The sequence below is a fragment of the Aethalodelphis obliquidens genome, unplaced genomic scaffold, assembly GCF_003676395.1.
Source record: "Aethalodelphis obliquidens isolate GAN/ISIS:26980383/991018 unplaced genomic scaffold, ASM367639v1 scaffold8, whole genome shotgun sequence".
NCBI classification, from domain to species: Eukaryota; Metazoa; Chordata; class Mammalia; order Artiodactyla; family Delphinidae; genus Aethalodelphis; species Aethalodelphis obliquidens.
The window spans coordinates 13,280,029-13,306,276 of NW_020837952.1; the positions used below are offsets into that span (position 1 = coordinate 13,280,029).

Below are 26,248 nucleotides of genomic sequence, written 5' to 3' on the forward strand. Positions count from 1 at the left end.
CGGCAAAACAAAAGATTCTAGGGCAATTCGTAGACCAAGAAATCTTCATTCAGTGTCTTTGCTTGTGCTCCCCATAAATACAGTGGCAGAGTGTTGTCTGTCTTCTCTTACAAGTTAGACCCAAAATGCTCAGAGCAGCTGGGACTAGGGCTGCCCGTGCTGTCATGTTACTGTGAGGTGCTGAGCGATTCGGACCGGAGGGTCACACGTAGGTGATGTCTGGGGGCCTTTGGCCTTTGTTTCTGCTCAGTGTTTTCATGCATGTGAATTCTCACCCCAGATAGGAATCTCTGTGGGGACTGGAGCATACCTTCAGCTCTTTCTGTATCTCTCTGAGCTGCAGGGCATAACATCTGTGGGACTAAACATTTCACAGTGTCTGGAATCAGCTACTTGGGCAGCTTTGAGAAGGGACGGGGCTGCTCTACAGGCAGACCCTGAGCTACAGCTCCCTGCCTCTCCTCGTGAAGTCAGTGGTCACCCCTGGCTGAACCCTTAACTAGGGCCTTAAGTGGCATTACAGGAAGAGGAAGGGGGCAGGATGACCGAGGTCCCCAGTTTTTGCTTTCTTCTGCTGTACAGAGGACTAGACTCGGCACCCTGGGCTTCATTTTTTATGGGAGTATCCATAAAAGTGCAGTCACAGGCTGAAGGCTGCCTGATAGATGACTCAGTTAGTAGTCACTCATTGCAGACTGCTGAAAGAATCCAAGATGTCATGTTGACGTCAGGCCTAATAAAGGTGTTCCTCACCTGATCTGGGAGGAGCTGGGAAAAGCCGGAAGGATTGGGGAAGAAAAGGACACAGGGCAGCCACTTTCTTAGGGACTTAAGCAAGAACAGCATCATTCGCATTTCTGAGCTACTTTCCTAGCATTAGGATAAGGCAAGGGAGTAGCGTCTGATGATCTTGGACAACAGGTGCCTCAGAAGGCAGGCCAGGGGCTTCCCTGGTGGCACAGTGGTTGGGGGTCCGCCTGCCGATGCAGGGGACACGGGTTCGTGCCCCGGTCCGGGAAGATCCCACATGCCGTGGGCTGGGCCCGTGAGCCATGGCCGCTGAGCCTGCACGTCTGGACTGTGCTCCACAACGGGTGAGGCCACAGCAGTGAGAGGCCCGTGTACTGCAACAACAACAAAAAAGAAAGCAGGCAAGCATCTTGGCCTGTAGCAACTGCTAAAAGAGCAGCTCCACCCCTGTGCTGTGTTCTCCCCTGCACCAGCCTTTGTGGGTTATGGAGAACCCCTGGAGGGAAGACTTGGATTTGTGTCTGGGGTCTGCCAGCCGAGAGAGTCCACTAAAATATTTTCCAGCATGTGCTGAGACCAACAGTTTAGCAACCATTCCAGCAAAGCAGCTTCTACTTGTTTTTAGTAATTACAGCTGCAAACTAGCGTTTGCTTATACTCTTCAAGTATATAATGTATGTAAGACTTTTTTATTCCCCCTTGGGAGACAAGTCGAGCCTCTACCGCTGGACAGCTTTGCCCTGTCCCAGGTACCTACAATTGGATAGGTTTTGGCAAAGGTTGGCGCCAGTTTCTCTTGGTAAACCAGGTTTGGTCATTATATTAGTCATACATTGCCATACATAGTTACAATTTTTTTTCTTGTGATGAGCATGTTTAACATGTACTCTTAGCAAATTCCAAATATGCAATTCAGTATTGTTAACTATAGTCACTGCGGTGTACATGACATCCCCATGGCTTGTTTTGTAACTGGAACTCCGTGCCTTTGGACCCCCTTCACCTATTTCTCCCACTCCACACCCCCACCTCTGGCAACCATCTATCTGTTGTCCATATCTATGAGCTTTGTTTTTGTCCTGTTGTAGTTTTTTTTTTTTTTTTAATTCCACATATAAGTGAGATAAGAAGGGAGATCAGCTCGGTGCTTTGTGACCACCTAGAGGGGTGGGATAGGGAGGGTGGGAGGGAGACGCAAGAGGGAGGGGATATAGGGATATATGTCTACATATAGCTGATTAACTTTGTTTTACAGCAGAAACTAACACACCATTGAAAAGCAATTATACTCCAATAAAAATGTTTTTAAAAAAGATAATAAAATAGGTTTCTTTCTCTTATTTCACTTAACATAGTGCCCTCAAGGTCTATCCATATTGTCACAAATGGCAAGATTTCATTCTTTTTTTTTTTTTCATTCTTTTTTAATGGCAGAATAGTATTCTGTTGTATGTGTATATATACACATCTTCTTTATCCATGCATCCTTTGATGGATAGGATACTTAGGTTGTTTCCATATCTTGGCTCTTATAAATAATGCTGCAATGAATGTGGGATTTCAGATCAGTGTTTTGTTTTGTTTGTTTTTTCAGATAAATACCCAGAAGTGGGATTACTGGATCATATGGTAGTTCTATTTTTAATTTTTTGAGGAACCTCCATACTGTTTTCCATAGTGCCTATATCAATATACATTCCTACCAACAGTGCACAAGGGTTCCCTTTTCTTCACATCCTTGTCTTTTATTATTTTATTAAAAATTAAATTTTTTAAATTAAAATTTAAAATTAAAAAGTTTTTAATTTAAAAATTAAAAAAAATTTTAATTAAAAAATTTTTCTTTTATTTGGCCATGCTGCACAGCTTGTAATATCTTAGTTCCCCAACCAGGAACTGAACCCGGGCAATGGCTGGTGAAAGTGCCGAGTCCTAACCACTGGATCTCCAGTGAATTCCCCCTTGTCTTTTTTTTTTTTTTAACATCTTTATTGGGGTATAATTGCTTTACAATGGTGTGTTAGTTTCTGCTTTATAACAAAGTGAATCAGCTATCCCATACTATGTTGAATAAAAGTGACAGTGGGCATCTTTGTCTTTTTCCTCATCTTAGAGGAAAGGCTTTCAGCTTTTCATTGTTGGCTGTGGACTTGTCATCTATGACTTTTATGTTGAGGTATGTTTACTCTGTATGAGTTTTTATCATGGACGTTGAGTTTTGTCAGATGCTTTTTCTGCATCTATTGAGATGATCATGTGTTTTATCCTTCATTTTGTTAATGTGGTATATAGCACATTGATTTGTGGATGCTGAACCACTCTTGCGTCCTTGTACTAATTCCACTTATCATGGTGTATGAGCCTTTTAATGTATTGTTGAATTCAGTTTGCTAATATCTTGTTAGAGAATTTTTGCCTCTATGTTTATTGGGGATATTGACCTGTAATTTTCTTTTCTTATGGTGTCCTTGTCTGGTTTTGGTATGAGAGTAATGCTGGCCTCATAAAATGATTTTGGAAGTGTTCCTTCCTCTCCTGTTTTTGGAAGAGTTTGAGAAGGATTGGTATTAGTTCCACTTTGAATGCTTGGTAGAATTCACCAGTGAAGCTACCTGGTCCTGGACTTTTGTTTATTGGGAGGCTTTTTTTTTTTCTTTAAATTTTATTTATTTATTTATTTATGGCTGTGTTGGGTCTTTCTGTGCGAGGGCTTTCTCTAGTTGCGGCGAGTGGGGGCCACTCTTCATCGCGGTGTGCGGGCCTCTCACTATCGCGGCCTCTCTTGTTGCGGAGCACAGGCTCCAGACGCACAGGCTCGGTAGTTGTGGCACACGGGCCTAGTTGCTCTGCGGTATGTGGGACCTTCCCGGACCAGGGCTCAAACCCGTGTCCCCTGCATTGGCAGGCAGATTCTCAACCACTGTGCCACCAGGGAAGCCCTGGGAGGCTTGTTGATCACAATCTCCTTACTAGTGATCAGACTATTCACATTTTCTATTTCTCCATGATTCAATCCTAGAAGGCTGTGTTTCTAGGAATTTATCCATTTCTTCTGGGTTATCCAATTTGTTGGCATATAATTAGTTGTTCATAGTACTCTTATGATCCTTTGTATATGTGTGGTACAGTTGTAATGTCTCCCCTTTCACTTCTGATTTTACTTGAGCCCCTTTTATTCTTGGTGAGTCTAGTTAAGGGTTTGTCAGAGGAGCTGTTTTCACTTTGAGAAGCCACTTGAATGGTAGTGTCAACTGAAACTGTGTTTTCCCTGTAACTACAGATATCAGGGATGAGTTTTCAATCTACACAATAATGTCCTGGGGGTCAGGAAGAGAGTAATTTCCTTTCATAACCCAGCCCACGTCCAGGCAGAGTAGGCAGTCACTCCGACATATGAGGGAGGGTAAAATCCTTCTTAGATCAGAGAGAGAGCAGAGTTTAATAGATGTCTTCAAAGCCACATCTTTGAAACCTTGACTCTTTTACTAATGAGCTTTGTGAGCTTGGATAAACTAAGCTGAGGAAAGCAGCTTGTTGGCAGAGCCATTTTTATCACAATAAATACTAATTACAACCATTCTATGTATTTCTCCGCCCTTTGAGGACTTATCAGCATCAGTCTGAGGGGCAGGTGGTGAAGATATATAAGATCTCAGGTGTCACCAGCAGAAGATGGTAATGAAAGCTTCCTCTCAAAGACTAAGATTTAGAACTGTCATCTACTCTGGTACTCCTGAAGCCGGCTCCCATGTCCCACATGCAAATCTTATATAGTAATTCCTAGGCCATCAGTAAAGGTGTCTGCACAGTGCGTTCAGCTTGGGGCCTTATATAGTAATTCCTAGGCCATCAGTAAAGGTGTCCGCACAGTGCGTTCAGCTTGGGGCCCCTAGGTTCTCTGCTCTTGCCACTAGACTTCAAGGTACACACATGACTAGCCCTTTAAACCCATGGCAGGCCGAGAAAGGAGGTGAAACAAATACTCAATCTGTAGTGTTTGGTTCTGCAGGGCAGGGTACAGTCTCAGTGGAGATGGTGGGGGGGGCTACATATTAGAGAAATGGATTTAGTAGAGTCTGTACTTACCCTCACTTTGAGTCTAAGTAAATAAATGTTCTCTTCCTTGGTGGCTTGATACTGTGATAAACTCAATTACTTGTTTTTCTGATAGTATAGTAGTCTGGAAACTTTATGGTATGGGTATCTTCTAACATCTTGTTTTTCTGCTTGGTCTTCAGAACTTATAAGAGGCAACCTACTAGGTCTGGGGTTGGCAAATTATGCTTTTTTTTTTTTTTTTTGGTAAAGTTTTGTTGGAACATAGCCATGCATATTCATTTGTGTTGTCTATGGCTACTTTTGTACTGACGCAGAATTAAGTAGCTGTGCTAGAGACATAGCCTGCAAACCTAAAATATTAACTATCCCTTTAAGTAAAAGTGTGTCAACTCCAGTGGGACTTACTTCTCATTTAGGGCAGTGGATCACATGACTGAACATCAAGGCAAGGCACCTTTGACGGTGAGCTTCGTTTATCTAATTTAAAGCTGGTCAAGGTAAGTTTTTTTTCCTCTCTGAACTATAAATGCATAAAGATTTATCAGTAAGGATTTTCTACATGGTGCTCATTCAGGGATACTGGGCAGCAGGGACCACACATATACACGAACGAGGTTTCCAGGTAGGGACTATGGTACCCAATGCAGAACAGTCCATCTCCAGTACTAGGTGAGTGATTAAAACATTAAACAGTATACAGCAAAGAAGATTTTGTTAAAATTACTACTTGTGGACTAAAACAAAGGACACATTCCCACTAGAACAGAAATAAATTTTAATTCATTGAAAAGTGCAGCAGTGAACAGGGTCCTTCAAAGGGCACTTCCTTAGTCAAATGACTGAGATGACACAGAGCCAGGGCAGAATAACTTCTAAGAACAGATGACGCAAACACATGAGTTCACAAATTCACTTGGACCTAAGCGGTGGTGAAACAAAAGACCCAAATATTCCCACCTAGTTCCACTGGTGGATCAGTTCAAATACCCTTTGCTTTCTCTTAATAAGGATCCTGGGACAATTTTATCTTCATTAAAACGCTAGTCCTTAGACACAAAAATATAACCTTCCATGGCTATCATTACTATGTTGTACAAAAACCCTACTGTTGTCAATTAAAATGTATTTTGCAACAGCACCATTGGTCAAATTCAAAGATACTGAAAAGGCATGCCCTACTTTGTAGTTGTAGGGAATGTAATTTTACTTGCGGGAGAGCTTTGTAATAGGAAATCTTGTAAGGCAAAATCTCTATTCTTCCCCAAGACCTCTGTTCGTTCCTAATGGTTACAGTTTTCTATTACCAATACATACGGACCTGGTCTTCTTAAAAGGGAAAATAATCAAAATTCAAATCAGTACAATTAAGAGAGAAACAAGGCAAGCCTCTTGCAGTGGGGCCCTTGTACATATCATTCTGAAAACTTCCAGTGCATTTTGTGGTCTGCTAGTCTAGAAACTGAGCTCTCTTTATGAGAGATGATTTTAGTGTAGATCCAGAATGCAACCAGTCCACGAGAAAAAGTCAAATTAGAGGCCATTCAAAAACCAGGGGTACAAAAATAAAAGGGCTTCACTGGCCCTGCCTGCCCCCCAGACAAAAGTCTGATGCATGTAAGAGCAGTGGGACAGGACTACTATCAGCGGCTGATTTGTGTCACTCTTACTACGTCATCTGCTTTCAGGAACGAGCATCACAAAACTGAATAATATGACATCACAGTAGAAGACCTGGTAAGAGTTGTTTTCTCTTTATTCAGGAATAACCATGGTCAACTTCCATTAAGGTGGAAGCTGACTGATGAATGTGAGGACTCAAAAGTGCAGAATAAAGCCAATGCCCATACTCAACATTGTAGTTTGCTTTTAGTTACAAAATTGTTAGAATTTCTTTTCCTAAAATGGTCACAGCAGAGGTATTCGTTTCACTTGCCCATTTCACCTCTAAATACCACCACAGTTACTGGGATTGTATGAGGTAAAGGAATAAACCCAATGGCTGTTAACCCAACACGGCTATCTGGAATTGTGATAGAAAAGTTACTTATGGCCACGTCTTACAAAGTGCTTAAAGCTCAACCTAGGACCTTACATAAAGCTAAAACCACCACTGCCTGAGTTGAACAGGTTATAAACCACGGTTCCTCTTCCTCCCCTGCTGCCACATCACCAATTAACCTTCTTGTGAAGAAAACACAAGAAATGGGATTGGTCTTCGAGCCAAGAGACAGAAATGCAGGTGTTCTAAACAGTGAGGAAATCTCAAGAAGATCGGGTTTCGACGGAGGAATAGTGAATTAGGCCCAAGTTACACAAGACTCCAAAAACTCAAGAAGAAGTTTTGCTGAAAGGGAAGAAGGTAAGTAGTTGGTACTCTGCATCAACTCTAAGGAATTCTTGCATCTTATAACAAATGAACAGAATGTCAGCAATAGGCAGAGGGAGTCTCACAACTTCACACATGGGACTAGAACCCAGGCTCCCTGCCGGACAGGCACTTATTACACCCTGATTTATAGCCCTTCAACCTGTTAACCAGAGAGCCCTACCTACAGAAGGCCCTCAGAAAACACAACCTTCACCAACCCTTGGAAGTTCTTCTCTGCTGAAATACTTAACCCACCTTATATTTCAGATCTGAGAAAGGGAAGTACCAAGAGGAGAGACATTCCCCAGACACCCCTGGTGTTCACTGGCACTCCATGTGATTAGCAGCCACTGGAAAGTAGATGTCCATCACCTTCGGTAACTACCTGCAATTAGCCTTTACCAAAAGCTTGCTACTGTTCTATTTCAATGTAGCACCAGCCCAGAACTGCCAAAAAATGAACAGAGCTTCACTGGTGCGTTTTGAATTTGTGATCCATTGTGATGGACGTTATAAACAGTGTATTTCTACTGATCTAAAAACAATGGTATTGGTTCTTAATCAGAGGGTTCAGCTCTGATGGTTATGCTTCAAGCCATGTGATGTTAGTATTTTTGATAGTGACGTGTTCAATCTCGAATGCTATGCAGGTCCTCTGATTTTAGGTCAAGCTGTATACCAAAAACCTTGCCCCCCTAAAGCATTGCCATTTATCTGAATGGATTTACAAATCTAGACTTTGACCACATGGGGAATAATCAAGAACTGTGGCCCCAGGACAGAAAGGGTTTGGTGAGAACAAAGACCTCAGGCGTATCATCATCAGTTGAATAAAGGGACCAGGGACAGCCACTCCTGACACACAGGCAGAGTTCACAGTTTAACACACTGCACAAGGAAGTCAGCTGATTGGGTTGCTTTTTCAAACAGGACTTAAAGCCAGTCCAGAAACCCTTCCAGGCATGGTCTTGAAGACTAGCTACAGACACACCTACTACAATCACTTCATCAGAAAGAGGCGTGCAAGGGATCCAACCGCAGAGGCGCTACAGATGTTTTGAAAACCTTCGAGTCCTGACACTGCCATGATTGTTGAACATGAGACGAGGGTCAAACCTATATCTGGGCAGAGAAAAAGAAAGAAACAATGTCACATTAACTACAATTAGCCATTGAGTACTTCATTCAGAATATTAACTGGAAAGAATGGCAGGAAGGGATACAAAAGGAAAAATTAAGTCACCAGAAGGGGATCTAGTGGGAAAGTCTGTAGCACAAAGCAAGAGTACTTAGTAATTAAGAGCATTTCCATCGTAAGTCAGCAAGCACAAAATAATATAGTGGAAGTGGAGAGGAGAAACAGAAGTAAGGCTAATCCTGAAAGGGGTTAGGAGGAAAGGTTTGAGCTTACTTTTTTGGGGAGGGGGCGGGGGCGATCCCTCAACTATAAAGCAGCCTGGGGAAGAGTCTAGTCCTTCCTGAAAGCCCTTCCAACATTTTCAAAGCCATCTTCTTTCTCAGTTTAGATACACAGACTGTGGTGGGTAAGAACGCAGGTCTGCACCTGACGGGAGCTTGAATCTGGCTCATCATGAACTTAGGTAAGTCATCGTCTCCTCTGGCCACCAGCAAAACAGGAAGGCAACTCATGTAAAATATATGGCACATAAAATCACTTACTTCCCACCCGTGGGGAAGTAAGAATGAATGCCAATGGTAACTTGAGTTGAGACCTGGCAGACATGAAGAACACAGACTGGGGATTTCTCTGGTGGTCCAGTGGTTAAGACGCCGAGCTTCCACTGCAGGGGACACGGGTTCCATCCCTGGCTGAGGAACAAAGATCCCGTGTGCCTCAGGGCGTGGCCAAAAAAAACCCCCACAGGCTGGCTGGACTTTGTGTGATCTGGAAATAACACTGTATTTTACTTTGATCTGCTACCTTTGGTAACAGATACTAACTCTTAGTATTATTTTATAGCAGGGGTTGGCCAAGTTTCTCTGTAAAGGGCCAGATAATATTTTAGAGCTTGTGGGCCACACAGTCTCTGTCCCAACTACTCAACTTTGTTGCTGAAGTGCAAAAGCAGCCCCAGGCAATACATAAATATCTGTGTGCACTGTATTCCAACTGGTGGCGTCTGGAGTGGGCCTGTGATATCTAGTCTGCTGGCACCCACTCTAGAAGATTCTATTGGCCAGCATCTAGAATCTTAGTGATAAGCTTCCAGAATGTGTGCAAGACAGTTAGTTATGGTTAAAAAAACAAAGGAATTTCATGGAAGAAGTCTCGAAAGAGTAAGGTGTTGTTGAGACCATTTGGACTGGGTATGTGACTTAGCCCCATGAAAGCCTCTATATAAACCTCAAGATTCTGCCAGGTGGGTGCGGAGATGTACTCATCTTTCAGCTGCCCAAGACAAGCCTCTCATGCAAGGACACTGAGGCTTGTTCACTTAAGATAACGCACCAAAGATCAACAGCTGTTTTGAGGACGGAGCTAAGGTGGCGGAGAAGAGGGATGTGAGCTCACCTCTTCTCATGAAAACACCAAATTCACAACCAACTGCTGAGCAACCATCGACAAAAAAAACCCTGGAACTTACCAAAAAGATATCCTACATCCAAAAACAAAGAAGCCACAGTGAGACAACAGGAGGGGTGCAATCGCGATAAAATGAAACCCCATACCTGCTGGGTGGGTGACCCACAAACTGGAAAATAATTATATCTCAGAGGTTCTCCCACAGGAGTGAAAGTTATGAGCCTTGCATCAGGCTCCCCAGCCTGGGGATATGGCATCGGGAGGAGGAGCCCCCAGGGCATTTGGCTTTGAAGGCCAGCGGGGTTAGACTGGGGGCAAAGAGAAACTCCACTCTTGGAGGGTGCACACAAGGTCTCGTGCACACCAGGACCCAGGAGAAAAAGCAGTGACCTCACAAGAGTCTGGGCTTAACCCACCTGCTGGTATTGGAGGGTCTCCTCTGGAGGTGGGGGGAAGGGGGTGGCTGTGGCTCACTACAGGGACAAAGACACTGGTGGCGGTAGTTCTGGGTAGCTCACACTTATTGGTGTGAGCCCTTCAGGAGGCCGCCATTTTCTCACCAAGACCTGGCCTCACCCAACAGCCTATAGGCTCCAGTGCTGGGATGCCTCAGGCCAAACAACCAACTGGGTGGGAATACAACCCCTCCCCATCAGCAGACAGGCTGCCTAAAGTCTTCCTAAGCCCACAACTGCTGGCTAAACACACCCCTTGACATGGCCCTGCCCACCAGAGGGACAAGACCCAGCTCCACCCACTGGGCAGGCACCAGTCCCCACCCCCCACCCCTCCCAAACAGGAAGCCTGCACAAGCCTCTGAGACTGGCCTCATCCACCAGGGGGCAGCAGCAGAAGCAAGACAAACTACAACCCTGCAGCCTACAGAATGGAAACCACAACCACAAAAAGTTAGACAAAATGAGACAGCAGAGGGAATATGTCCTACATGAGGGAACAAGATAAAACCCCAGAAGAACTAAGTGAAATGGAGATAGGTGATCTACCCAAAAAACAATTCAGAGTAATGATAGTAAAGATGACCCAAGATCTTGGAAAAAGAATGGAGGCACAGATGGAGAAGGCAGAAGAAATGTTTAATAAAGAGCTAGAAGATCTAAAGAACAAACAGAGATGAAGAATACAAAAACTGAAATGAATAATACACTAGAAAGAATCAGTAACAGTAAATGAGGCAGAACAACAGATAAGTGAGCTGGAAGACAAAATGGTGTAAATCACTGCCACAGAACAGAAAAAAGAATGGAAAGAAATGAGGACAGTCTAAGAGACCTCTGGGACAACATTAAATGCACTGCATTATAGGGGTCCCAGAAGGAGAAGAGCGAAAGGGCCTGATAAAATATCTGAAGAGATACTAGCTGAAAACTTCCCTAAAATGAGAACGGAAACAATCACCCAAGTCCAGGGAGTGCAGAGAGTCCCAGGCAGGATAAACCCAAGGAGGAACACACCGAGACACATATTAGTCAAATTGACAAAAATTAAAGACAATGAAAAAATACTAAAAGCAGCAAGAGAAAAGCAACACAGAACATGCAACGGAATCCCCATAAGGTCATCAGCTGATTTCTCAGCAGAAACTCTGCAGGCCAGAAGGGAGTGGCACAATATATTAAAGTGATGAAAGGGAAGAACGTACGACCAAGATTACTCTACCCACCAAGGCTCTCATTCAGGGTTGACAGAGAAATCAAAAGCTTTACAGACAAGCAAAAGCTAAGAGAATTCAGCATCACCACACCAGCTTTGCAACCAATGTTAAAGGAACTTCTCTAGGCAGGGAAAAAAAAAAAGGCCACAACTAGAAAATTAAGAATGAGAAAGCTCACTGGTAAAGGCAAACATACAGTAAAGGCAGGAAATCATCCACACACAAATATGATATCAAAACCAGCAACTGTGAGAAGAAAAGAGTACAAATCCAGGATACTAGAAATGCATTTGAAATTAAAAGACCAGCAAATTAAAATAATCTTGTATATATATACAGACTGCTATATCAAAACCTCATGGTAAATACAGACTGAAAATCTATAGCAGATACACACACACAAAAAAGAAAAAGGAATCCAAACACAACAATAAAAAGTTGGGCATCAAATCAGAAGAGAACAAAAGAGGAAGGGGAGAGAAAAGACCTACAAAAGCAAATCCAAAACAATTAGGAAAATGGCAATAAGAACATACATATTGATAATTACCTGAAATGAAAACAAATTAAACGCTCCAACCAAAAGACGCAGAACGGCTGAATGGCTACGAAAACAAGACCCATATTATATGCTGTCTACAAAAGACCCACTTCAGACCTAGAGACACATACAGACAAAGTAAGGGGATGGGAAAAGGTATTCCATACAAATGGGAATCAGAAGAAAGCTGGAGTGGCAATACTCATATCAGACAAAACAGACTTTAAAATAACACCCCACTTTCATCAATGGACAGATCATCCAGACAGAAAAATCAATAAGGAAACACAGGCCTTAAATGACACATTAGACCAGATGCACTTAATTGATATTTATGGAGCATTCCATCCAAAAGCAGCACAATATACACTCTTTTCAAGTGCACATGGAACATTCTCCAGCACCTATCACATGCTGGGCCACAAAGAGAGCTTCAATAAATTTAAGAAAATTGAAATCATATCAAGCATCTTTTCCATCCACAACACTATGAGATTGGAAATCAACTACAAGAAAAAAACTGTAAAAAGCACGAACACGTGGAGGCTAAACAAAATGCTACTAAACATCCAATGGATCAGTGAAGAAATCAAAGAGGAAATCAAAAAATACCTAGAGACAAATGAAAACGAAAACACAACGATCCAAAACCTATGGCATGCAGCAGAAGGAGTTCTAAGAGGGAGTTCATAGCAATACAAGCTTACCTAAGGAAACAAGAAAAATCTCAAACATCTTAACCTTACACCTAAAGCAACTAGAGAAAGAAAAACAAACAAAACCCAAAGTTAGTAGAAAGAAATCACAAAGATCAGAGCAGAAATAAATGATACAGAGATGAAGAAAACAATAGAAAAGATCAATGAAACTAAAATCTGGTTCTTTGAAATGATAAACAAAACTGCTAAACCTATAGCCAGACTCATCAAGAAAAAAAGGGAGAGGGCTCCAATTAATAAAATTAGAAATGAAAAAGGAGAAGTTGCAACTGACACCACAGAAATACAAAGGATGATAGGAGACTACTACAAGCAACTATATGCCAATAAAATGAACAACCTGCAAGAAATGGACAAATTCTTAGAAAGGTACAATCTCCCAAGACTGAACCAGGAAGAAACAGAAAATATGAACAGACCAATCACAAGTACTGAAATTGAAAGTGTGATTAAAAAATTCCCAATGAACAAAAATGTCCAGGACTAGATTACTTCACAGGCAAATTCTATCAAATATTTAGAGAAGAGTTATCAGCTATCCTTCTGAAACTATTCCATTGAAACTATTCTCCAAAACTGCAGAGGAAGGAACACTCCCAAACTTAATCTATGAGGCCACCATTACCTTCATACAAAAATCAGACAAAGATACCACAAAAAATGAAAATTATAGGCCAATGTCAGTGATGAACACAGATGCAAAATCCTCAACAAAATACTAGCAAACCGAACCCAAAAATACATTAAAAGGATCATACACCATGATCAAGTAGGATTTATCTCAGGGATGCAAGGATTTTTCAATATCTGCAAATCAATCAGTGTGATGATACACCACATTAACAAATTGAAGAATAAAAATCATATTTTCATCTCAATAGATACAGAAAAGCTTCTGACAAAATTCAATACCCATTTATAATAAAAACTCTCCAGAAAGTGGGCCTAGAGGGAACCTACCTCAACAATGTAGGCATTGGCCTTTATTATGTTAGGCCTACACCTAACATCATACTCAATGGTGAAAAGCTGAAAGCATTTCCTCTAAGATCAGGAACAAGACAAGGATGTCCACTTTCTCAATTTTTATTCAACATAGTTTTGAAAGTCCTAGCCACAGCAATCAGAGAAGAAAAACAAAAGGAATCCAAATGGGAAAAGAAGAAATATGTCACTGTTTGCAGATGACATGACACTATACATAGAAAATCCTAGAGATGCTACCAGTAAATGACTAGAGCTCATCAATGAATTTGGTAAAGCTGCAAGATACAAAATTAATACGCAGAAATCTGTTGCATTTCTATACACTAACAATGAAAGATCACAAAGAGAAATTAAAGAAACAATCCCATTTACCATCACATCAAAAGGAATAAACCTACCTAAGGAGTCAAAAGACCTGTACTCTAAAAACTATAAGATGCTGATGAAAGAAATCAAAGATGACATAAACAGATGGAAAGATATACCATGTTCTTGGATTGGAAGAATCCATACTGTCAAATGACTATACTACCCAAAGCGATGTACAGATTCAATGCAATCCCTATCAAATTACCAATGGCATTTTTCACAGAACCAGAACAAAAAAAATTTTAATTTGTATGGAGACACAAAAGACCCTGAATAGCCAAAGCCATCCTGAGAAAGAAAAACAGAGCTGGAGGAATCAGGCTCCCTGACTTCAGACTATACTACAAAGCTGTCATCAAAACAATATGGTACTGGCACAAAAACAGAAATATAGACCAATGGAACAGGATAGAAAACCCAGAGATAAACCCACGCACATATGGTCACCTTATCTTTGATAAAGGAGGCAAAAATATACAATGGAGAAAAGACAGTCTCTTCAATAAGTGGTGCTGAGAAAACTGGACAGCTACATATAAAAGAATGAAATTAGAACACTCCCTAACACCATACACAAAAATAAACTCAAAATGGATTAAAGACCTAAATGTAAGGCCAGACACTATCAAACTCTTAGAGGAAAACATAGGCAGAACACTCTTTGACATAAATCACAGCAACATCTTTTTTGATCCATCTCCTAGAGTCATGGAAATAAAAACAAATGTGAACCAAGGAAACCATAAACAAAACGAAAAGATAACTCACAGAATGAGAGAAAATATTTGAAAAACAATGTGACTGACAAGGGATTAATCTCCAAAATTTACAAACAGCTCAAGCGGCTCAATATTAAAAAAACAACCCAATCCCAAAACGGGCAAATCTAAATAGACATTTCTCCAAAGAAGACATAAAGATGGCCAAAAAGCACATCAAAACATGCTCAACATCACTAATTATCAGAGAAATGCAAATCAAAACTAAAATGAGGTATCAACCTCACACCAGTCAGAATGGCCGTTATCAAAAAGTCTACAAACAATAAGTGCTTGGAGAGCCTGTGGAGAAAAGGGAACCCTCCTAAACTGTTGGTGAGAATGTAAATTGGTACAACCACTATGGGGAACAGTATGGAAGTTCCTTAAAAAACTAAAAATAGAGGTACCATATACTCCTGCAATCCCACTCCTGGGCATATATCTGAGAAAACCATAATTTGAAAAGATACATGCACCCCAATGTTCACTGCAGCACTACTTAACAATAGCCAAGACATGGAAGCAACCTAAGTGTGCATCAACAGATGAATGGATAAAGATGTGGTATATATGTGTGTGTGTGTGTGTGTGTACAATGGAATATTACTCAACCATGAAAAAGAATGAAATAATACCATCTGTAGCAACATGGATGGACCTGGAGATTATCATACTAAGTGAAGTAAGTCAGACAGAGAAAGACAAGTATCATGATATTGCTTATATATGTGGAATCTAAAATAAAAAAAGGTACAAGTGAACTTATTTACAAAACAGAAATAGACTCACAGACTTAGAAAACAAACTTATGGTTATCAAAGGGAAAGGTGGGGTGAGGGATAAATTGGGAGTTTGGGATTGACATATACACATTACTATATTTAAAATACATAACTAACAAGGACCTACTTACACAGGGAACTCTACTAAATATTCTGTACTAACCTAAATGGGAAAAGAATTCGAAAAAGACAGATATGTATATATAGCTGAGTCACTTTGCTGTACACCTGAAACTAACAAAACACTGTAAGTCAGCTATACTCCAATATAAAATAAAAATTAAAAACAAAAAACAAAAAAACCAAACCTTGCCTGGAAGTCAAGAGATCTTGCTAAATCAGTTCCGAACGGTTGACCTTGGGGCAAATCACAAGTCCAAGCACTATTTCCTCATGTGAAATTTACCTGTTTGGGCTCTAAGGGCTACAGGGGAATTCTATGGTTGAGTCCTTCTAACACTTAACGGGGCTGCTGCATCTGACCTTCTGTGGCCCAACATTACAGTCCAAGATGTCCAAGTCTCATGACCCTCTATGCAAGATTTAGTTAGACGCTGCCTTTAAATTCCTAGAGTCAGTCAGCGACTGCTATAGACATCTAACTATTTAGTTTGGTAAAACATTCTGAGCAAAGTAGCTGTTAGAAACTGCAAGATCAGCATGTGTCAGTTAGAAGTCTAGTGCTTCTATCTTAGAGAATGAACTTCCTATTTCAAGGAACTGCCACCAAATGAGGATCCATTTCACTAACTTGGAGGAAAGATTAAAGCTGGGTGGTCAGAATGCTTGGTCAGTTACTAATTACACATTAACAAGAGTATCCATGTAAAAGTTAATTAGCTTAAATGATATAAAATTATGATAAGTACTACATTTCTTTAGTAAATAGTCTGCAATCCCCTTTCTCTCCTCATTCACATACATTCCTCACTGATTGGGACTGAAGATACCACTTCACGTGAAGGTCGCTAAATAATGTACTAGTTTCCCTCGGCTTAGGACGTCATTCTTCCCTCTCTCCTACAATCAGAGTATAAGAACTGAAATAATCCTTTCCCAATGAAAGTCTGATTTTGAATTTTATAATCTTCAAGCAAAAAATGACAGGCTTCTTGCCACACACAGCTCAAATGCATGGTGTGCTGACAGCCATGTTACTGATGAAAAGTTACTGGTTAAGAGGAATGAGAGTAGGAGGAACAGAGCTGACTTAGTAGGTGAGCGTTAAATATCTTTCCAACCCTCACGTGTTACAGCGGGCTTATTTATTTCGACACTTGAGAGTTCATACTTTCTATTTCATTGTGTGTATTTAATATATTAAATTTACTGGCAAGTATTCAAGTTTCTGTAATTGGGGCTTCTGAGAAAGGACATGAAAGCATGTGCTCTCAGAAGCACTAGGGAACAGGGTAGCCCTGGGTCAGCTTACACTAAAGCAACCCCACATGTCACCAGTGCAGTCAAGTGGTACCATGACAAGAATCGCAGGGAGGAAGAAGAGCCCCGCGTGGTACGGGCAGGGCTGCGCCTCTACCTATAGCACCAACTGGCTGTGGAGAGCAGCTCGTTTCCCCAGCACAACTGGCTGCTGCGCTGGGACGCAGTATTCCCCTTGTAATGCAGAACAGAGAGAAACAGCTCAGCTCGGAGCAAGGAGGACCCATCAGGCTCCCTGTGCCTTTAAGAATGGCAGGACTGCTGGAGACCACGGAACAGTTTCTGAGGACGATGCAAACTTACCCGGGGTCAAAGATCCCTGGAGTGCGGCAGGTTGGTCCAGAACAGGACTGTAACATCATTAGCCGATAGTTCATCTTTCCTAAAAGCTCTGGGTCTATACTTTTAGCAATGTTATTGATTTGGTGTGGGTCTGCAGTCAGGTTATAGACTTCTACAAACACCTACAGGAAATGCAAAGATGGAGGCAAGAAAAAAGCAAGGGTTACATTTGAAGAAATACTCCTGTGAGTTACTTCTAAATGGGAATGAAGGAGGCAGATTAAAGACCAAGGCCCAGGAGAATATCATCCGGTCTCAAGGTTCTCAAAAAGCCCAACGGTATAGAGGAGACAATGGAGCATCTGTTCTGAGGGTTGAACTGCTTTGGGTCTGTGGACCACATGCTGGAAAGGGGCCTCCAGGATCCCTGTGCCTTCAGGCAGTCAGGAGGGGAAAGAGGAAGAAGCTTATTACCTTCTGTAATTAAAGGAGAGAACCGAAGGCAGGACCCTCAAATGGCAAGGGCTCAGAAACTATACTTAGTAATGAGGTTACTGAGTGAGAGCTGACATTTGAAGTTTATCTTTGCCTTACAATTGTGAAGATTCAAATGAGAACAGATACGAAAGTCCTCTTAAGTTTTCCTATTTTAAAAAGCAGTTTTGGATAAATAACACCAATTGAGGAAAGATACAATATTATTTCTAAAATCAGACACGTCTAATATCACTATTTCCCCCTAATCTGTACTTTGTTCTCCAAACTGGAGTTAGTGATAGGCTAAGAAGATGTACTGTAGATAAATTTTGCCTATAAAGGCTTCAAGTAGCTGCCCTCGGACTATCACTTTTAAAGCAGAAGGAACCGAGTTTGAGGGAAGCTCTCTTGCTTGTTGTCCGAAGTGCTCAGAAGCTACAAATAGTGAGCGAGTCAATTTCTGAGAAACACGATGAGCACCGGCTCCATATGGCAAGATGTGGGCTGCCAGATGGGGTAGGTGCGCACTCGCTGATAAACAGTAAGAAACCACACGGGACGGCAGTCAGTGTGATCCTTCAGATAATCCAGGCTGATCCCGGCTGGCTAAAAGCCACCTTCCTCCAAGGATGCTGCCTTTAACCTGCTAATCTATTTGATCAGCACTGGACTACACTGTGGTGGTGACAGAAGGGTCTGAACCAAGCTGGCTGCCAAGAAACTTTCTAAGAGAGGCCCCAACTCCTTTCATCTCCATAGAAGTTGAGGCATCTTACCTTCACCCCAAACTATCAGGGAAGCAAACAGACCAGGCATGTGGCATCCTAAAAAAGTGAACTGCGTGCATTTAAAGCGTACGTGTGGGTGACGGTGGGAGTGGAGAAAACCCCACCCAGCAAGGTGAGTTAGAGAAGTCAAGTACGGCCTTGTGCAATCCTATTTCCTTAACTGATGGGAACCCAAGGTCAAGTACAGATAAGAAACCCATCCTCCCCAGGAAGCATCCTTGGAATTGTTCTTCTGCCACGAAGTTCAGCCAACAGAGCCCTGGCAGTAGACACAAGGGGTCGGGGAGGCAGCAGGCCCTCTTACCTCCTGGTCATCGAACTCGCAATACTGTAAATTCCACATTTCTGACATGGTCCTCACACAGGCATACGTGTTGTTATATGCATCTTCACACACACAGTCTGGGAAACATTGCTGTAGGGACATTTAAAAAGTTAACTGAAGAGCATTCACCTATAGTAATGAATGCGACTTGCTTTACCACGGGGCCCGGATGGCTCAAGCCAGACATACAACTGGACAGAAATGAGGAAACCTTTCACAGAGAAGTAAATCAAAAGTAGATATGAGGCTTTGTTCCTTACTGAGGGCTGACTGGATTAAGGAACATGGGGTGTGGCTGTTTTGTTTGTAGACTGTTGCCATCCCTGCCTGCTATTCTCCTGACAAGAATTAGCTGTAATGAACACCTGTAAAACGTATGGGTTGGTAAGGAGAAGAAATCAATACACGGATGAGTCAGTACGAAGGTACATTAGGATCTTTCATCCTAAAGGGTTGGAGAAAAAGGCTAAAATGAGCTTTGTGGAAAGATCTGTAAGTAAGTTGTTTATCTTATCACCAAATAGGACTTAGCCTTGTTTTTTTTTGTTTTTTTTTTTTGCAGTACTCGGGCCTCTCACTGTTGTGGCCTCTCCCGTTGCGGAGCACAGGCTCCGGACACACAGGCTCAGCGGCCATGGCTCACGAGCCTAGCCGCTCCGCGGCATGTGGGATCTTCCCAGACCGGGGCACGAACCCGTGTCCCCTGCATCGGCAGGCGGACCCTCAACCACTGCGCCACCAGGGAAGCCCTAGGACTTAGCTCTTATTCCATCCTATCTTCCACACTATCTTTTGGTTGGTTCTTCACTATATTGTAACACTCTGGTGTTCGGCTTCCATTTGGAGTTGACTCTCCTGTTTCCCATTCTCTAAGGAGGGGCTAATGTCACCGTTACCACCTGAGCGACCAGCCTGGCTGCCGCCAAATCAAGACGCTTGCCGTGGCCTGGTTACAGGTGGGAACCCCGTCTCTCTGGTGGATGCACTGATAACATCCCCAAGGAAACATGGGACCGTGACTGGGAAGGGAGGAAAAAGAGGAGGGGGTACTGATAAGGTAAGAAGATAAGCAGATATGTGAACTTGTTCCGAAAACTGGAAGAATTCGAAGTGCGCCTTCTGACAACAGGCGGGAAGCATCATTTTTCAGGATTATTTTTACCTCTATCTCCTGATCTCCCAGAGTCAAGTAACAAAGTGACAGGAGGAGGACTCAGATGAAGAGTTTCAGCACTTGGCACATCTAAACCAATGCCATACTGTGCTGTCAGTGAGAAAGCTTCTAAGCCAACCCGGGCTACACTCACGGACACTCCAGGACTCAGGGAAGGACACGTTGGGTCAGTGACGTTACGGCCTTCTCCTTGATATTCCACCAGGACATCCGATCGCCAAGTCAGATTACTAGCTCCTTTCTAGAAGGAAGAGCAAAAGTGGTTTCTGTGAGGCATGTAGACTGTGATAAAGATGTCATTCATTAATAATGTTATTCATTCTACTGCTACAGGGGACTTGGGAGTCAAAACAGATTGGACTGTTCGTTCAGTAACTGAAGGGAATGACTAAAACAGAGACATTTGAAGGCTACCGAATATCATGTTTGGTATTTATAGAGTCCTCACAAGTGATGTGAATTGCTTTGAGCATTTAATAGTTATCTCCCAAGACTACTTCTGTGAAGCAGGTCAGGAGCTAAACAAGAATCAAAGTCACAGGGCAAGGTGCTGAAGGTTCAGATCAGAATAAACAATACTGTCTGCAAACCCTGTAAGAGCTCTTCTAAGCTCATACTGAGAAATTCAACAGGGATGGTGTGCTAAGGACTGTATTAGGGTTGAAGTACTTCTTGATGGTCAGAATGAAGATACCATACATGTATAAACTCATTTACTTTTTGCTGCACGTCAGTGGAGCAGAAGGAAAGAAGCAGCAGCATTTGCAATGGGAAGGTTTAAGACAGGTACACAGATGGTGAAAGGAGGAAGGATCTAGGAGTAAGGGAGTTTGGGATCAAAAGAACAACGTGAGCACAGGATGGAAGCAGAACACCTGGTGGTACGGGTTCCTGATATCCAGCTTTCAGACAAGGAAGCAGGTGGAGAGGCAGGCTGGTACCAAACAGAAAAAGGTCCTGATAGCAGGCTGCCCACTTGTTCTACAAAGAACAGCAGGTGACGGGAAGCTACGGGAAGGAGGGGTGGGGAAGGGGGTTTGAGCAGGAAGTAACACAGTTAAGGCTGTGCTTTATAAAAGTCAGCCCAGCAGCTGCAGAATCTGGAGATGGAGGGAAGACAGGCATGGGGAGGCCAGGTTAGAAGGGGCTCTTAAAATGGTCTACAGCCTTAGTAGTCAAAGTCTGGTTTGTGGTGTATCAGCAACACCTGGGGGCTTGTTAGAAATGCACCATCTTAGGCCCTACTTTAGCCTTAAGGAGCCAGTCTGCATTTTAATAAAATCCTCTGGTGACTCACATGCACTGTGAAATTCGAGAAGCACTGCTCCAAAACAACGGTGCTCAAAATGTGCCCCCAGCAGGATCAGCGTCTGCTGGGAATGTGTTACAAACACAAATTCTTAATTGCCCCTGGGGGTGGGGAGTAATCTGCGTTTGAACCAGCCCCACAGGCACTGCTGATGAATGCCAGTTTGAGCACCACTGTTCTAAGGACCCGAGTGGACCTATTTAGCCTGGTGACCACAGTGGGGAATGGGTGATGGCCCGCACAAGGCCGTAGAAGAACCTATTTCCTAATCACTATTCTACGATGAAACCCGAGTAATCCTGTGCCGATGAAGGTCTCAGAAACCGTAAGTCACAGGAGGCTTCAGAGGCTGCCACTCCCCTGTAAGGAACCATTCTGCCAACCCCGAGCCACAGAAGCTGGGAGTCAAGGGAAAAGCTTATCTGTCAGATCTGAGTGGACCTCAAAACCCCACACTTAAATGTCAAAGTATGTAGGGGTAAAAAGAGTGCCTGGGAGGTCTAGAGCAGAGGCCTCTAACTGGGCTGCAAATTAAAACCACTGGGGGAGACGTGAAAATCCCAAGGGCCAGGTCACATCTTGGGCCAATTAATCAAGCTCACTGGGGCTGGGACCCAGGTGTTAGTATTTTAGTTTCCCAGGTGACACTAATGTGCCGCCAAGTTTAAGACTGATGGTCAGGAGGGGTCAGGTCTGTGGCTTTATAGTCTCTGTTGCAACTATTCAATTCCACTGTTGTAGCAGGAAAGTAGGCCAATCAATACATACATGGAGGAGCATGGCTGTGTTCTGATACACCTTCATCTACAAAAACTGGGGGTGGGCTCGACTTGGCCCACAGGGGTTTGCCAATCCCCTGGTCTATAGCAGCCCTATCCAGCAGAACTTTCTGACTGAAATGTTCTATAACTGTCGCCCAATACAATGGCTTCTGAGCAACTGATACATGGTTAGTGCCACTGAGCAACTGAAGTTTTCATTTTATTCTAGTTAATTTAAATAGTCTCACGTGGCTAGTAGCTGCCGTATTAGGGCAGAGCTAGAGGTATAACAGCCACAAACTGCTCTGCAGTCCTAATACATCAGAGGTTTCACTGGACCAACGTCCAAAACAAAACAAGGCAAAGAGCCATTTCCAAAACTTTGCAGAGAAATTAACTATGAAATAACATAATGATTTCAGCCCTGTAGTGAAGGCTTTTTTTTCCTAATTAGAAATAAATAAGGTATACAGGTTAAGATTTGTATGGGAAGAGTTAAGAAATGTAAATTTCCCTCTATCTGATCTATAGATTCATTGTAATTCCAGCCGAAGCCCAAAATGATTTTCTAGGCCATCTGAAAAGCTGTTTTTTTTTTTTTTTTTTTTTTTTTGAAAAGCTGTTTTTAAAGTTTATAGGGAAGAGAGGGAACCGCCTCTTAGGATACCCCTGAGAACAATGAGACAGGTGTGCCCACGCAAAGATTTAATTATACAGCTTTATAACAAGATAAAAAGATACTGGTTCAGGGAGAGACAGATCTGTAGAATAGAAAAGACAGCTGAGTATTTACAGAGAAAAAAATGAAACTGGATCCCTGACTCCTACCACGGAAGAAAACCAATTCTAGATACATCAAGGACTTGAATGTAGAGGCAGAACTACAAACCTTTCAGAAGAGAATTTGGGAGCATTGTTTTCTGACCTCAAGGTTCAGAAGCATTTTTATAAACAAGACACAAAGAACACTAACCATAAACTGAGATGATTTACACATTCAACTCCTGTGTTCTCATACCTTAATGTAGGGAAAAGACAACAACAGCAAGAATATAATGGGCAAAAAGAGGCATTTCACAAGGAAAGAAACACAAAAGGCATAATGAAAGATGATTCACTGATCAAAAACCCAATTTCAAAAAATGGGTAAAGGATGTGAATAGACCTGTCTCCAAAGAAGACATACAAATGTCCAATAAACATATGACAAGATATTCCACATGATTAGTCATTAGGGAAATGTAAATCAGAACCACAGTGAGTACCACTCACACCCACTAAGACATAATAGAAAGACTGGAACAGCAAGTGCTGGCAAGGACGTGGAGAAACTGGAACCCTTTTACACTGCTGGTGGGAATATATAAAACGGTGCAATCACTTTAGAAACAAGCCTGGCAGTTCCTCCAAAGGTTAAACACAAAATCATCACGTGACCTAGCAATCCTACTCTAGGGATACACTCAGGAGAATGGAAAACATTCGTTTGCCCCCAAATTTATACACAAATGTTCACAGCAGTATTATTCATTATAGTCAAAAACGGGAAACAACCCAAATGTCTGTCAACTGATGGGTGGATAAATGTGACACATCCACACAATGGAATATTATTCAGTAATAAAAAGAAAAGTACTGATACATGTTACAATGGGGATGATCCTTTTCAGCCAATCACAAGAGACCACATACTGTGTGATTCTATTTCTAGAAAATGTCCACAATAGACAAATCTATAGAGACAGAAAGTAGATTAGTGCCTGCCCGGTGCTGGGGGAGGGAGCAATGGGGGAGTGACTGCTAATGTATTTGGGGGTTTCTTTTTGGGGTGATGAAAATGTTCTAAAATTAAGATTATGGTGTGGCTGTACAACTCTGAATAACTGTAAATTTTAAACTTCTGAATTGTATAGTAAGTGAATTAAGCTGTTAAAAAAATGATTCACCTCATTAATAAAGAAATGCACAGTAGAACCAAATATAATTTTGATCTTTTTCACCCCCTAGATTGGCAAAAATTAAGTAGTTGGACAGTTTCATATAGAGCAAAGGGAATTCTCATAAGTTACTGGTGGGAATGTAAACTGATAACGATTTTGTACAATAACTCGGTAATATTTGTAGGAATGAACGTGTGAGGTTCCTGTAACCTTGGTGCATATACACATGCTCACTGGGAAACATGTATGAGAATGCTATAGAAGCAATGTTCCTAGAACAAAACTGGGAACATCACAAATGTACACTGACAAAAAAACATGATTAAGTAGTGATGCATTCCTTCTCACAATGGAATATTAGGCATCTGTGAACAATATGGATCAATTTGCAAACAATGATGAATTGAAAAAAGTCCTGATTACAACTGGTAGAGTATCACTTTTACAGTGCAAAACAAGACAGGTATTTTTCCCCCCAAGACAGGTATGTTGTTTAGGGACACATCCACGATAATTACTAAAAAATAAAAGCCAGAGATTAACAACCATAAAATTCAGAAAAGCGCTCATTTGTATGGGCAGGTAAGGGGTGGAATGGGGAGGAGCCCATAGGAAGATGCATCAGTATGGGGAATATTTCAGTTCTTAAATGGGGTGATGGGTTCATGGGTATTTCTTGTGTTTCATAACTTATGTGAGTTATGGGTATTCTCTTGTATGAATCATATATTACCTAATAATAAATTGTGATAGACTCAGACAAATCAATGAGGAAGAGTCATCTATAATGAGTATTGATCCTTCAAACTTCTCTATGCTTAAACATATTTACCTACATATTTAATGAGAAAGATGCTGTTTTGAAACTTTTTCTCCCTATAGAATGTGGTGGGCATCTTTCCAAGTCAATGTATACATACCTACATCATTTAGTGTTGGTTTAATAGTCTATTGTTTAATTGTGCCACAATTTGATCAATTCCCTACTGTATATTTAGGTTTTCAATATTCTTCTATTAATACATGTAATTTTTTTTTTTTGCGGTACACGGGCCTGTCACTGTTGTGGCCTCTCCCGTTGCGGAGCACAGGCTCCGGACGCACAGGCTCAGCGGCCATGGCTCACGGGCCCAGCCGCTCCGCGGCATGTGGGATCTTCCCAGACCGGGGCACAAACCCGTGTCCCCTGCATCGGCAGGCGGACTCTCAACCACTGCGCCACCAGGGAAGCCCCAATACATGTAATTTTTATACTTAGCTCTGGGCAGTGCTAGGCACTACATACTCAAATATTTCCTTTTTTAAAATTTCTTTTTATTTATTTTTGGCTGCATTGGGTCTTCGTTGCTGCACACAGGCTTTCTCTAGTTGCAGCAAGCAAGGGCTACTCTTCATGGTGGTGCACGGGTTTCTCATTGCATTGGCTTCTCTTGCTGCAGAGCATGGGCTCTAGGCACATGGGCTCAGTAGTTGTGGCTCATGGGCTCTAGAGTGCAGGCTCAGTAGCTGTGGTGCATGGGCTTAGTTGCTCCGTGGCATGTGGGATCTTCCTGGACTAGGGCTTGAACCCGTGTCCCCTGCACTGGCAGGCGGATTCTTAACCACTAAGCCACCAGGGAAGCCCCCTCAAATATTTCTTGAATGAATTTTGTTTTCTTAAAATAAATTCTCAGATGGGACTGCTTGACGTGTATTTTGCAGTGATGGGTCTTGTTAAATTAGCCTACTGATAGCTTATACTGATTACACTTCAATGAACAGAGTCTGAGTAGCTTTCATTTTCTCAAACTTCTGTAAATACAGGGTATTAATCTTTTTAATCTTTGCCAGTTCTACAGGAGATAGAGGCCTCCTTTAGTTAAGCATTTCTTTGATCAGCACTGAAGCAATTTTTTGTCACTGACTTTGGCCATTTTTAATTCCTCTGGGAGTTGACTATTCACTTCTTTTGCCCATTTTTATACTGGGATATTAATCTTTGCTTTTAAGAACTCATCTATTAAAACTAATTACCCTTTTTCACATATGTTGCAAATATTTTCCCAATTTGTCACCTGTTTTAATTTTATGATGGGGCTTTTGGGGGAGAAGGGAAAAAGGGAGGATATAGAACTCTGTTCATGTGTGTCCCGTCTTTTTTTAAGAAAACTCCTTCCCACTACAGATAAGAGAAAAAGTCTATCCTCTGCTCCCCTAATT

At 42.1% G+C, this 26,248-nt stretch overlaps 1 protein-coding gene and 1 long non-coding RNA gene across 2 annotated transcripts in view; one reads left to right on the plus strand and one right to left on the minus strand.

Moving 5' to 3' along the window:
* Positions 1-5,567: 5,567 nt before the first annotated feature.
* The window catches only part of GNS (glucosamine (N-acetyl)-6-sulfatase), a 52,233-nt gene continuing 31,552 nt past the window's right edge, over positions 5,568-26,248 (minus strand). Inside the window, exons 11-14 of the mRNA XM_027106915.1 lie at positions 20,173-20,280; positions 18,845-18,955; positions 17,297-17,457; positions 5,568-8,299 (exon numbers count right to left, since the gene is read on the minus strand). Coding sequence (XP_026962716.1) covers positions 8,224-8,299; positions 17,297-17,457; positions 18,845-18,955; positions 20,173-20,280 — 456 coding nt within the window. The 3' untranslated portion in view covers positions 5,568-8,223. The remainder of the gene's footprint in view (positions 8,300-17,296; positions 17,458-18,844; positions 18,956-20,172; positions 20,281-26,248) is intronic.
* Positions 7,441-19,475, plus strand: LOC113620693 (uncharacterized). Its single transcript, XR_003432875.1, has 3 exons — positions 7,441-7,554; positions 8,699-8,778; positions 19,428-19,475. It is a non-coding gene; the product is annotated as an uncharacterized LOC113620693 (long non-coding RNA).